Here is a 13,691-nt window from a genome sequence, read left to right on the forward strand (position 1 = left end):
TACCTCTACTGTTATGAAAAAAAAAATAGAGGTCGAGACTTAACAGGAAATGCTTTAAAATTGCATCTAAAGAGCACAATGTGCCTGTTAAAAGATCCAAAGTGTGCAGTCTTCGAGCACATTGCCGCCGATAATGCACCACCGCTCGCCATTGTTGATCGCATGAGTCGAAGAGTCTAGCTTCACTCTTCAAATACCAACAGTTTCTCTCGCTAATGCAGCGCAAGAAATCATAAAAATAAGCACTCTTCTGCACGTTTTTTGAGTGCCGTGACTGGCTTATCACGTGGTACGTATGGGAGACCGCCATTGGCCGCTGCGCGCCTGTATGTGCTGTGAAACCTATTTGCGGAGTCCATGTCTTGCCAAGCAGCGCAGCTGAACAATACTTTTCTCGTGTAATTATCTCCGTTATGAATGAAAAAAGGAATTGCTCGCAAGTGAAAGCCGTTGTGCGGCATGCTCTGTAGGAATAGGCTACAAGCAGCTGGTCCAATTTGCAGCAGTTAATTTGTTGGCTTGCAAAAGCCAATGCGTCAAAAGTTATTCACACCCGCCAGCCGGAAAGTGTGTGATGCGGCAATGAATGACATCAGCGCCAATCTTGCGAGGTCGAAAGAGCTCGCAATGAGAGAACTTAGCAGGGACGACATTGCCATTAGGTACGACGGTATGTGGCACAAACATGGCCGCAAAATGGCATGACACTGGACTTAGTTTGGATTTCGCAGTCCTGTCGAACTTCTTCCTAGCTTGCAGTTGACACAAGGCTCTGCCAGATGGAGCGGAAGTTTGGCAAGCGTTTCATGGCCCTGTCTGTGAGGAGTCTGTTCGAAGAAGACGAGAGGGACAAACTCATGGTGCTGACGTATTTCAGTCTCAGTGGCCACTACAAGAAGGATTGTTCTTTTTGGTGTGCAAACTTCATCAGATTTAATGATATCTCTCATAAATGAAAATTCAATTTTAACTTTAAAAGCTCGTTTTTCTCAAGACGCAAATTTTGCCATTTTTCCCAATGTGCCCCTCTTTTTTCGGGCACTTTTAGCGCTCGGATCTGCATGAAATTTTGCTCAAATTTTTTGCAAAGTACGACAAATGCAATTATCGAGTTTAAATTTCAATATTTCATTGTATAATAAAAAAATTGTATGCAAACCTTTACTAGGGTAGGTGAAATGTGGACTTTTTAGGTCTATTATTTTTCACGCGTATTACATATTTTGTATGTGTTTCCTAATTAGTTACTTGCATTCTACACTTTATTTTAAACATTATGAACTATGCATAGTAAAAAATTACAGAAATTTAGGGACGAAAAGAATTGAGCAAAAGGGTTAAGGTTTTTAGTTTGTCATGTTGTGAGCTAAATGTATGCAACTTGCAAGAAAACTAATTATATATTTGAAATCAGCATAAAAAGTTCCATAAACAGCTCAAGTTTCATTGCTCTGGGGTGAATATTTAAAAAAAAAGTGTATTCGAGTAGCATCTCCCTTTAAAACAAATTTATTCCACATTCGATGCCTTTGGAGCTTTGATCTCGTACAACGCCTTCTACCATGCCCCAAGACGCTGCTCAGCAAACGCTTTTTCCGGGGCTGACACCATGTCCCAATGTCCTCCGCATCCACAACCCTCTTGTCTTCACTGGCACGAATGGCACCGACGTCCAGGACTGGCTCACCATTTATGAAACCGTGAGCATCCCCAATCACTGGTACGAGGCAGGCAAACTCAGCAACCTGATTTTCTACCTTGCGGGTGTGGCTGGCATGTGGTATGACAACCATGCACTTGCTTTCCCAACTTGGTCCGCTTTTGAGACCACCGTCGTCGACATGTTGAGCCGTCCTCCTATTTGTAAGCTAAAAGCAAAACAGCGGTTGCGTGAACGAGCTCACCAGACCGGTGAGTCCTTCACTAAGATCGAGGACATTTTTAACTTGTGCAAAAAAGTAGCCAAGAGCGTGCCGAAGTCACCACTCATGTTCTGAAAGGCATCGCCGACAATGCCTTCCCCATGCTGAACAGCATTTTGACTGTGTTGAACAGCAACTTGCTGAACAGCCATCAACTACACTTCTGCCTCCCCTCCACCGAGCAATTCACCAAATTTACTCAAATATAGGTCAACCTTTTTTTCCCGAAAATGTTGTTCATAACCAGCTATTGACCTATATACTCATGACCAAAGAATTTCGACCTATGTTCACGATCAAACCAACCAAAAGCGCTGAGCTTGTGGCATTCAACTGCCGTACCCGCTGTTCTCCAAGCGGTTCTTACTGCATATGCATGTTCTATACCATAAAATCTGAAATAAAGACCCCCGTCCTCCTTTCTGACTACCTAATAATTGAGAAAAAAAGTTATTTATGTAATAGCGGCCTTTGTCCTTGTGCATCCCCCAGGGTGGCACATACACGACATGTCACCGGTGGCACATACACGACAGGGGATAGACGGGTATGTGCCACAGGGGAAGAAGAGAGACGATCACACCACTACGATCCTGATGAAAAAATGCGAGATAGCGGTACTTAGAGTGTTCACTAGATGGTCAAACGGACGGATGCATGGATAGACAGACAGACAAGCAAACGGACAGATGGACGGATGCACGGACAGACGGATGCGTAGATGGACGGACAGAAGGATGGATGCACGGACAGACGGAAAGCGCGGACGATCTGACAGACGCTTCGCCCCACTCATTATCATTCACTCCATGGATATGCTGTAATTTTTCTACAGCTGCTCTATCATCCCCTGATGTATTTGGCTCCTCCATTACCGAATACCTTAGACCAGTTCAGCATTCACAGCTTCTGGGCCTGTTGGAAGAATTTCCAACACAAGAATTTCCATTTTTCCTTTTGATGTCACTCAACCTCTCCTCGGCCGCGAATCCGCCGTTAGGCATCACGTCGACACAGGCACCCAACCACCACTGATGCAGTGCCCATATCACGTATCTCCCAAAGAACGTCGTGTATTCAACGAGCAAGTTGACGACATGCTTCGACGCAATGTTATTCAACTTTTTAACAGCGTCTGGGCGTCTCCTGTCGTTCTCGTTGCAAAGAAGGATGGTTCTGTGCGGACTACCAAAGACTCAACAAGATCACTTATAAGGACGTTTATCCACTACCGCGAATAGATGATGTGATTGAATAGATGATGGCGAGCACAGAATTCTTCCAGATCCAGTCAACCTTCGGGCCGTGACTGAGTTCCCAGAGCCGACATTTGTGGAGGAATTGCGCAGTTTTGTAGGACTGTGTTCCTGCTTTCTGTGCTTCATTCAAAATTTCACGACCACGATGTCACCGCTGACGAAGTTCCTGGGCAGTAACGGGCCTCTCCATTCGTGGTCGTCACACTGCGACGACGCTTTCGTAATGCTCCAGTGTTTGGTTGTGTTCTAGTAACAGCGCGACAATTTCAGGAAGAGACAAAAAGGACAGAGAAGAGCACTGACTGTCAACCGTATTTTATTGAAGGAGCTACGACCGCTTTTATACAGAGTACAAAAAACACAGTATTCATGCGCGATGATACATGTGTGACCATGATAATATAATCTTAACTGAGAAAAGAATACTCTCTTTCGGAAAGGGTAAGTGAAGGTGTACTGATGCATTGATCCTTGGCCTTCCTGATAAAAAATGCTTCTAAAACCTCTCATTTTTGTTCTTGCTTTTTTTTTTAAGTGTTTTATGAAACATGGGACTGCACTTATATTCTTTACAGTGTACAGCCATGAGACTACCATAGCCATTCTTAACATTTGACGCATGCTGTTTTGCTCGATCATTAAAGCATTGCCCCGTTTGTCCTATGTTTACTTTTTAACATGTCAACGGTATCTGATACACGACATTAGATTGGCATTCAGTATACCTATTCTCGTGACGGATGGTGCAAGACTGACTATTCCTGTTGCTGTACATACACTTTTGAAAGCTTGCAAGGTGCGGAAAACAACAAGTTAATTTTATATGTGCTCGCTTTTTTCTTTAAGTTGTGCGAAAGCTTATGTACGTACGGTATAACATGCAAAGGTCTTTGGTCATTCTGTTTTTCTCTTGGTCCTGTTTTGTTTATCTTAACTTTCTACAGGAGGGTTTCCCAAATGGGTATGATGATGCTGTTGGGATACCCAGCATCTTTTAGTTTTTTAATCTGATTTTTAAGGCTGACCTCACCCTTGTGCTCACATGACTTCTGAAGGGTGGCCAAACACATGGTGACGATTCCTCTATTTACTAATTTTGAATGCACACTATCAAAGGCGGGACATACTTAGCACTCCTGGGCTGATAGCACCAGCAAGTATGGGCATTATCAGAAAAAGAAAGCTGAATGTCTAAAACCTAGATATCATTGTCTTTTGGCAATTCAAATGTTAATTTGAGCCCCCAAGAGTGCTCTTTGAAGACGTTGAGCACAGCTTCAAGGTTGTCATTAAAACAAATATGTCCAGTTTTTTCTACAAGCACAAGGTACAGCAATCAACATAGCAATACACCCTGAGTACTGGTACACATGCAAGGCTGGAAGAAATGCTTTTGTCAATCACAGATAAGATGTCATAAAGAAGTGGGGCCAATGATGAACCTATATATATATGCCAGTGCGTTGGATTAAGAATTGCCCATCGTACTTGATGGTAGTCAAACTGAGATAAAATTCCAAAAGTGTAATAAAATTGTCAGAGTTCATGCCTATAATATCCTGAAAGTGCATCTCCTGTTTTTTAAAACACTTCTTCACAGCAAAAATAAGGCTATCACAAGGAACAGAGTAACAGAGGTTCACAACGTCTGCTGAAAATCCCACCACATTGCAGCAAAAACTTTCCCCCAGTTTCTGGACCAAGTCAGAGGAGCTTCTTATGAGAAACAAATCTTGAAAAGTCAATTTTTTCAAATTGTCCTGAAGAAATATTCCTACATATTTGAACATCCTTTCAGAGTATTCGTTTCGAAGACAACATCATGGCAGCAACATGTCCAGCAATTTATTTTTCACTTGTCCCCGTCTATTCTTTTCTGTTGTCTTTCGTCAGCATTTGCGCACACCAGGTTACCCAGAAAGAAGAAGTCATGCTTCTTTAACCACTAAAAGTATCAGTGAAGTATTACTTTACATAATCTAATTTCTTTTGAGCTTCGCCACAGCTTTCCGTCTGAACGTGGCCATTCAGCCTGCGGTTAAATTTCAAAGCACAAGAATGGCTGGCTTCGCGACGAGCTGAAGCGCGGCCGTAACTGTAGCAGATGACGAACGAGCACTTCCCACAGCGCTCACTGCTCCTGCGTGAAACTAGTTGCCGCCGTGAGCCCGCGGTGGCGCTTTGCAGACGACACGCGCTCCGGTGTTCCCTTTAACAGGGGACCCCTCTGTATGTCGCTGCCGATCACACGAATTGGGATGCCATTCTACCGTTCGTCACCTATGCCTATAATACAGCCTCTCGGAGCCCTGCTGGTTTTTCTCTTTTCTTTTTGTTATATGAAAGGTACCCTTCGCATACCATCGACACGATGCTTCTATACAAGCCGGATCCATCCTAGTGTGAGCCTATTTCTGACATAGCAGCTTGCTGAAGAGTGTCGATAGCTTGCAAAGTCCTTTAAAACACATGAGCAAGAGCAGCAGAAAAGCATTCACACTGACACCAGCACTTCTGTGCCCACATTCTTGCCTGGAGTACTTGTCTGGCTTTCGATCCCTACCGCTGCAACTGGCCTTTCTTCAAAACAGTTGCACAAATGTGAAGGCCCGTACCGTGTCGTTGAATGCACTTCCCGAGGGAACTACTGATCAAACCCATCGAACCATCTTCGGACATGCGCTGTCAAGGGTGCGACATTGTCGATGTGCCAGGCCTACCATGACCCTCTCATAGTAACCATCTGTTAGGTCGCCAGGTGACTACCTTTTCGTACCCGGGGTAATTGTAGCGAAGTCTTGGAACTATACAGAGGATGGTCCTCTCCAGCTTTTTCTAGTGGGTCACCCTATTCATAGGAAAAAGAGCAGCTCGTGCAGAGAGTCGGTCTCCCCCTTGACTGTTACTGTCGTGCATCTTGCCGAGTGCCTGCTAATAAACTTCTTAACAGTGTTTTTATTTACTTTCACTAGTTTTGTTTCTCTACTTTTACAACAAAAAAAATGGAATACTATCATTAAACATTAAGTAGGTTAAAGTTGAGATGAATACTAAAACTAAAGAAAGCTTATTGTCTCGATTTCCTGGAAATTGTCACCTGGCTGCTTGCCATTGCATTTGGCACGGGGAGTTCACCAAAGCCACATACCCAAATAACCATGACACTCTCATGATGGAAGAAAAGAGATTAAAGAGCACATCATAGCCACACAGATAAGCTTTCATTCTTTTATTTCGCATGTCTAAAAGCCGACGAGCCTTTCCGCTGATCAGATTATTTGACTTTTGACAACTGAATGCACTGGCATCATTGCACTTTGAGCGTCAGTCGCTTTCTGGGCAGACATTCACCCAATTAAGAGTTTGATGTTTACTGGCTGCAGCTGCTTTCTTCACTCTCCCGGCAATATGACATTTTTACCCAGTCATAGCTGTACTGCTGGTGATGGGTGCCATCAAGCCTGAGACTCTGAAGCAATTTATGTCAATTTTACCATAATTGTACATTAAAGACCCTTTGGTGCAGGAACAGAACCACTGAGATCTCATTACTTTTCCAGACAACATCGCACGGCTTAAAGCCAAGCAGCCACACTACGGCATTATCCAGCTCTCTTTCTGTGTGCATCGTCCAAACAGAACAACCAACCCCGCAGCCATCACTGACATTATTTCTTCAGTATCTACTCGTTGTGCAATCAACATGCCCTTTATGTTACACCCCCTAGAGGGGTTCATAAGAGCTAAAGATGAATACCCTGAGCATCCCCAATCATTCAGATTGCATAGCAGGCCATTACATGCAGCATACGAGTTCACCAATGACCAATTTGATATCAAATGTATGATGGAGTTCATTTCAAAACAACACACCATTTATATTGCCCTTTGTGTAAAACAAATATTCCAAATTTCCTTTGAACAAACTTACTTGTCAAACTTGGTTTCCTCCTCAACGTGGAATTTCTTGCCCAGACTTTCCAGACAAGCACCGTCGTTTTTTTTAATTTTCAGCTGCTTCAGCTCAGCGGGCGGTGCCTCATTCAAGCCATTGTCCTTGTCAAACAGAGGAACCACTCTGCAAGTACAAAGGACTCGTGTACACCGTTTTAGGACAAACATTTCTGCACAGACTTTGATTAGATTATGAGCTCATTCGTTTATATTGGCTGCACCAAGAGGAAAGAAGTGCCTGTCTGTCTTTATTTCTATTTCTCTCTTCCTTTCTATGCTAAGCGTCTTTCTTTCTCACAGCCTTTATATGGAGGGTTTAGACCCCACTCTGTGAAGAATTTTTTGCGCTGAAACTGTATACTTTACTCCGGAGCAGTTTCGTCTCCGTAGGCTAAAAACAAAACACCAAGCTCCTAAACCATTGACAGTCATTCGCGCACGTGTGAATCTCGGCTAGCAGGTGCGTGCATCCCTTGCATTTTCACCTCAGACGTTGAGAAGAAGTGCTTGGGGGGGAGGGGATAGTACAGATGAGTTGACGAATGCGCATGCGCTGTAGATATGCACAACTGCCAAACCACAACTAAATTTCAAACCGTGCATGTTTTACAGGCCGATTCTCAAATTGCAGGCAAACGGCGTAGGTCTCCTTCTTTGGAATCAGGCATACAATATAGAACTCACTATTTATTGCAATGGTGGAGGCCAAGTACGGCCTATTGCCAATCCTCTGTGAATTTTTTTTTTCCTTTAAATAAAGTTGTTTCTCTCTCTCTCTCTCTCTTTCTGTTGCAATAAAGAAAAGCATAAAACAAGTGTCCCAACCATATGCTGGACAAGGTGCATATGAACAACGGGAAGACCTTCTCACGCATTGCCAGTAAAAAATAAGTTGCAGCAGCTTTGGACTTCACACAAGGGCTTCAATGATGTCAAACAGCCCTTTCTTTTGGCCGCATGCCTTTTCCGCTTTCCTATTAGAAGGGAGACCCATCCAGCAACTTGTTCAGTTCATTCGAGGACCATAGAAATTAAAAGCAACAGAAGAATGGCAAGAATACAATGCTTGACAAAAGGAACAAATTCATTTGCCTGAAAGGGTTGGGAAACAAATCACGGTCTACTACAGCGACTGCAAAGCGATTATCACTGACATTACTTCAACGTAATAATGAAACGTATCAAGACCACCACACATCAGCAAGTGATTTGCTGGAAATTCATGTGACCAGTTTCTTTTGTCAAGAACTTCCCTCTTTCTGCACTCGCCTCTCACCCCGAAAAGCTTGCACATATCTTTTGTGTCTGAGCAGAAGATCAAGAAGGCAAATCGTGATGAGAGTTTTCTGAATAAACCACATCCCCCCGCCGTGGTGGTCTAGTGGCTTAGGTACTCAGCTGCTGACCCGTACGTCGGGGGACCAAATGTCCGCTGCAGCGGCTGCATTTCCGATGGAGGCGGAAATAATGTAGGCCCGTGTGCTCAGATTTGGGTGCACGTTGAAGAACCCCAGGTGGCCAAAATTTCCAGAGCCCTCCACTACGGCATTTCTGATAATTATACGGTGGTTTTGAGACGTTAAGCCCCACATATTATTAGTATTATTACTGAATACACTACACAGCCTGCTGAAAACCTTAACAACTACGCTGTTGAAAGAAAATCCTTTAAATATTTTAGAAACTACGTGGTGCGATATTTCGTGCTGGTAGGACTAGCACGCTATAATTTCATACTTACATTGGCACAGCTCTGCCTTGCAAGAGACAGTGAGAACCTGATTTTAACATGCCTTCTTCTGCAACTTATCATTGCTACAGTAGCATGCAATAAGGTACACACAGGAAAAACTAAAAAAAAAACTGAATATTCACTGACAACAGCATAAAAATAAAGCTGGTAAAAAAAGTCTTCTACTTTGTAAAATAAACAAGTGATAGTATCTAAAAAATGTAGCCTAATAATTCTGTCAAGTTCCATCAAGGCTATTTTCAACACATCGCGGCAGAAGACTCTTTGCCAGGCTTAGAGTTTTTTTTTTTTTCTCTGATGCGCAACATTTCAAAACATTTCATTAGTAACTTACTGATTTTTAGTATTTGTATGCCTTCTGAAATTGGACAAACTGGAGCGAGTTCAGACAACACAGTCCAACAACATATCTCAGCAGCAATGCTTTTCTCACCAGCTTTGCATGGGCCAAATTAAACACCAACACGGCCTTATTGCCATGCAGAGAATATGACCAACATACCCATGACACCATAAACTGTCTTTGCCATTACAAATAGAAGGTGCAGGCATTCAGTGACCCTCATGAATTTTGTCAAGTTGTCCAAAAGCTCAAAATCATCCACACACTGAAATACCTGGGGAAGTTTGAGCACCCCCTCCCCCTCTAGATTGAATCATTCAGTTATGCTGGAACGATGAAGCACTGTTGAATGAATATAGTGTTTTCTTTTCCTACTGCCACCAACTGTCTTGAGTAACATTCTACATTCTTTTGTATCATTTAGCAGCACCATACTATAGTCAAGCTAAAGCAGTTTTTTAAAGCAAAAACATGCAAAATTTGTAGATCATGCCAATACTGTGATAAAATTCTCGGTGCGCCATAATGTATATATCCTGCAGTCTGGTCTCGAATTCTTGATTGAATTGAAGAATTCTTGAAATTCTTGAAACCAGGTGTGCAGCAGCCAAAATACACCTCGGAGAAATTTTTGAGGCAGCAAAATATTACTTTTGGAGCATTAAAGTGTAAATTTTCAGCAAGTTACAGGAATAAAAAAATATGCAATTTTTTTCACAAGATACCATATTCGGAGCAGCATAAAAACAAGGCTTACATTCAGAAACAAAATCTGTATAAACCATTCGACATCACCTAAATTGTGCAGTGGCCCCGCCGCGGTGGTCTGATGCGGCAGTGGTATGAGAGACGCCGTAGTGGAGGGCTCCGGAAATTTCGACCACCTGGGGTTCTTTTAAGTGCACCCAAATCTGAACACACGGGCCTACAACATTTCCGCCTCTATCGGAAATGCAGCCGCCGCTGCCGAGATTCGATCCCGCGACCTGCGGGTCAGCAGCCGAGTACCTTAGCCACTAGACCACCACGGCGGGGCATGACTTCACTGCTGGGTGCTGGAATTGGTTAAAAGTGGATTCTGCAAAACCAAAATACCCGGTATCTGTCATAACCGGTTTGACAGCACAGCGGTTGAAGGAGTACTGCTCGACAGTAGTAATGGGCAGAGAAACAGCAGAGCATTCATCGCCTTCTCACCTCCGAGCCGCGGTTCGAAGCGACCGCTGTAGGCGTGTTTTGCCACAAAAACACTTTAATCTGGAAACACCGAAGACTAGTCTGGCTAATAACGCATCCATATCAAGTGTTCAGGGCATTCACAGCGGACAGCGGCAAATGCCCAAACCATGCATGGCCCACACCATGCTAATGTGTTCTAGAACACTATAACTAGGGAAAGTGTGCAGACCGCGCCGCTCCGCGATGCATCGAAAAGAGAACTCTAGGGGGCGCTGACACCCGCTTACACGTCGAGAAGCGACGCGAAGCCTCACGGGAGCATAGAAAGGCAAAAAAGGAGAAGCGGCCGCAGGACGAAGTCAAAAAAATATGGGAAATATATTTAGAGAAAAAATCCCTTGTACAGAAATTGGTAGAGGCAAAAATTAAAGGTGAAAGTGAACGCTGGATGACAGAGATACACGAAAAAAAGGAGGCCGCGCCTAGGATTTTTTGGAGCCACATAAAGGCGCTAGGTAGGAAGTCTGTCACAACGCAACAACATATTCTAGATGAAGGAGGAAATCAATTGGAAGGGTACGAAGCGCTAGGTTACATCCAAAAGGTAACAGCCGATTCGTTTCAAAAGAGCGTCCAGGGGATCTCCCCGGTGAGTAAAAGTGTGGCGGAGAAAGCAACAGAGGAAGAGCTAGTACTTGATAATTTCAACTGGAAAAAGGCCGAAGGAAAAATTCCAAAGCGCACTGCCGCGGGTTTAGATGGGATTCCCGTTAGCCTCATTAACGAACTAGGACATAACACTAAAGAAGCATTGTTAAAAGCAGTAGAAAAAAGCTTAAAGGACGGACAAATACCGGACAGTTGGCGACAAAGTAGAATGAACTTAATCTATAAAGGCAAGGGAGAAAAGGACAAGATTCGCTCGTATAGACCACTAACCATTACATCGGTACTATACAGGATGGCGATGCAAGCAGTAAAAATGAAAATAGAAACATGGGCCGAACATAACGATATTTTGGGAGAACTTCAGAACGGATTTCGAGTCGACAGGCGGTTAGACGATAACCTGTTTGTTCTCACTCAGTGTATAGAAATATCCAAAATAGAGAATAGGCCCTTGTACGTGGCTTTTCTAGACATCACTGGGGCATACGACAACGTTAATCAGGAAATTTTGTGGGATATATTGAAAGGAATGGGCATGGGCGACGACTGTATACAGCTTTTGAGGGAGATATACCGAGAAAATACAGTTTGCATAGAGTGGGAAGGAATGCGTAGCAAAGAGAACGTTGAGGTTAGCAGGGGTCTGAGACAGGGATGTCCTTTGTCCCCGCTGTTATTCATGCTGTACATGGTGAGTATGGAAAAAGCGCTAGAAGGTAGCAACATTGGTTTTAATCTGTCACACAAACAGGGCGGCATGATGATTGAGCAGAAGCTTCCAGGTTTATTTTATGCGGACGATATCGTCTTATTTGCGGACAGTCGAGATGATATACAGCAGCTGGCGAATATGCGGAAGGGAAGGTGAAGCTCTTGGACTAGGATTCAGTGTAACGAAGTGTGGATTGATGGTATTCAATGATCCTTGTGATCAGACGGTGTCCATACAAGGCCAAGAAATACCGAGGGTAAGTGAATACAAGTACCTTGGAGTATGGGTAAATGAGAGTGATAGATACATGGAGGTACAGGAAAAAGCCTCGGCAGCAAAAGGAAAGAGGAATGCGGCAATAATGAAGCACAGAGCGTTGTGGGGATACAATAGGTATGAGGTGCTTCGAGGTCTGTGGAAGGGTGTAATGGTTCCAGGGCTTACTTTTGGGAACTCAGTGGTGTGCATGAGGGCAGAGGTGCAATCGGGAATGGATGTCAATCAAAGGACTGTGGGACGCCTCGCGTTGGGTGCTCACGGGAAGACGACAAACGAGGCTGTAAAGGGCGATATGGGGTGGGCAGGTTTTGAGGCGAGGGAAGCGCAGAGCAAAATAAGGTTCGAAGAAAGGCTAAGAAATATGAAGGAGAGTAGATGGGCAGAGAAGGTGTTCCGTTATTTGTATAGGAAGAGCGTGGACACACAGTGGAGAAAAAGAACTAGAAGACTCACTAGTAAATATACGGCTGGTATTGTGAGCCATATGTCAACAAAGAGCGTTAAGGGAAAAGTCAGGGAGGCGGAGAGGATTTACTGGATGGCAGCTATGGAGAAAAAACCGGCTTTGAGTAACTACCGAAAGGGCAAAAATGAAATAAGGAGGGAGGCATTTTACGATAATTCAAGGGGAAGCGCTTTACTGTTTGAAGCGAGATCGGGTTGCCTTAGAACGCGTAGTTATAAAGCAAGATTCAGTAAAGAAGAAGAACAATGCACATGCTGCGGGAAAGATAAGGAAACGGCGGAGCATGTTCTGATTGAATGTGGAGATATCCACCCAGGTGTACGTTTGGGCACGAGCCTACAGGAAGCCTTGGGTTTTAGGGACAACAATGGAAAGCTGAACACACCCGCGATTGAAATAAGTAAGAGACGGTTAGAGTATTGGTGGCAGAAAATTAGAGAGAACGGACAAAAATAAATATTGGAAAAATAAAATATGGACAGTGTGCCGTAAATGGCAGAGAACTTAAGCTGAAAATTTACCTTTTTTTCCATTAAGATAGAATTTATCGAAGTAGAGGCATTAGGCCAACATAAAAAGAAAAAAAGGTTTTTTTTTTTTTTTGTCGAGCCTGGTGGCATACTTGTCACCACCCCGTTATAAAGGGGACGCTCATAGCATCCATCCATCCATCCATCCACGTCCGCTCACCGTGTAGTCGTCTGCTTGTCGCGCAGCTAGTCGGCCGTTATTTAGCACCGTGCGTTTAAATTCCACTGTCTTCATTCTGCTACGTGCACATGTAATTGCATCTCCATTTGCCAGCTATGATTGTTGGGCCAGTGTGAATTAAGAATGTCGGGAAGCAATGTTTTTTTTTTTTTTGCCGTGACTTGTTGAAACAGATCACTTTTGGATCTCGCGCTTTTATTTTTTAATCGTGGTTTCTATAACTTGTGGACACGGCAACAATTTCAGTCCAAATTTTAATCGCAGACGCTATCGAGCTTCTGGTTCATCCAAAGATCCATGGATTGTAGTGCCGAAATCGAAGGTGACGGTGCTTGCCGAGCACGCGGCGTTCAAGAATGAGTGATTAAAATGTGCTCTTGTTATAGCTGCACCTTCGTTTGCATGATTTTTTTTTGCTTGAAGTGTTTATTCGGTTGTTCTTCT

The 13,691-nt window shown here is 43.7% G+C and overlaps 1 protein-coding gene across 5 annotated transcripts in view; it reads right to left on the bottom strand.

Moving 5' to 3' along the window:
- The window catches only part of LOC119178135 (tRNA (uracil-5-)-methyltransferase homolog B), a 227,847-nt gene extending 217,227 nt beyond the window's left edge, over positions 1–10,620 (bottom strand). For 2 of the 5 annotated variants that reach the window (XM_037429299.2, XM_037429298.2), the window contains exons 1-2: positions 10,429–10,620; positions 7,113–7,259 (exon numbers count right to left, since the gene is read on the bottom strand). In XM_037429299.2, coding sequence (XP_037285196.1) covers positions 7,113–7,259; positions 10,429–10,529 — 248 coding nt within the window. In that variant the 5' untranslated portion in view covers positions 10,530–10,620. The other 3 variants (XM_075890797.1, XM_075890637.1, XM_075890745.1) reach the window with 3 other exon arrangements.
- Between the last annotated feature and the right edge of the window lie 3,071 nt (positions 10,621–13,691).

The sequence above is a fragment of the Rhipicephalus microplus genome, chromosome 1, assembly GCF_043290135.1.
Source record: "Rhipicephalus microplus isolate Deutch F79 chromosome 1, USDA_Rmic, whole genome shotgun sequence".
Taxonomy (NCBI): domain Eukaryota; kingdom Metazoa; phylum Arthropoda; class Arachnida; order Ixodida; family Ixodidae; genus Rhipicephalus; species Rhipicephalus microplus.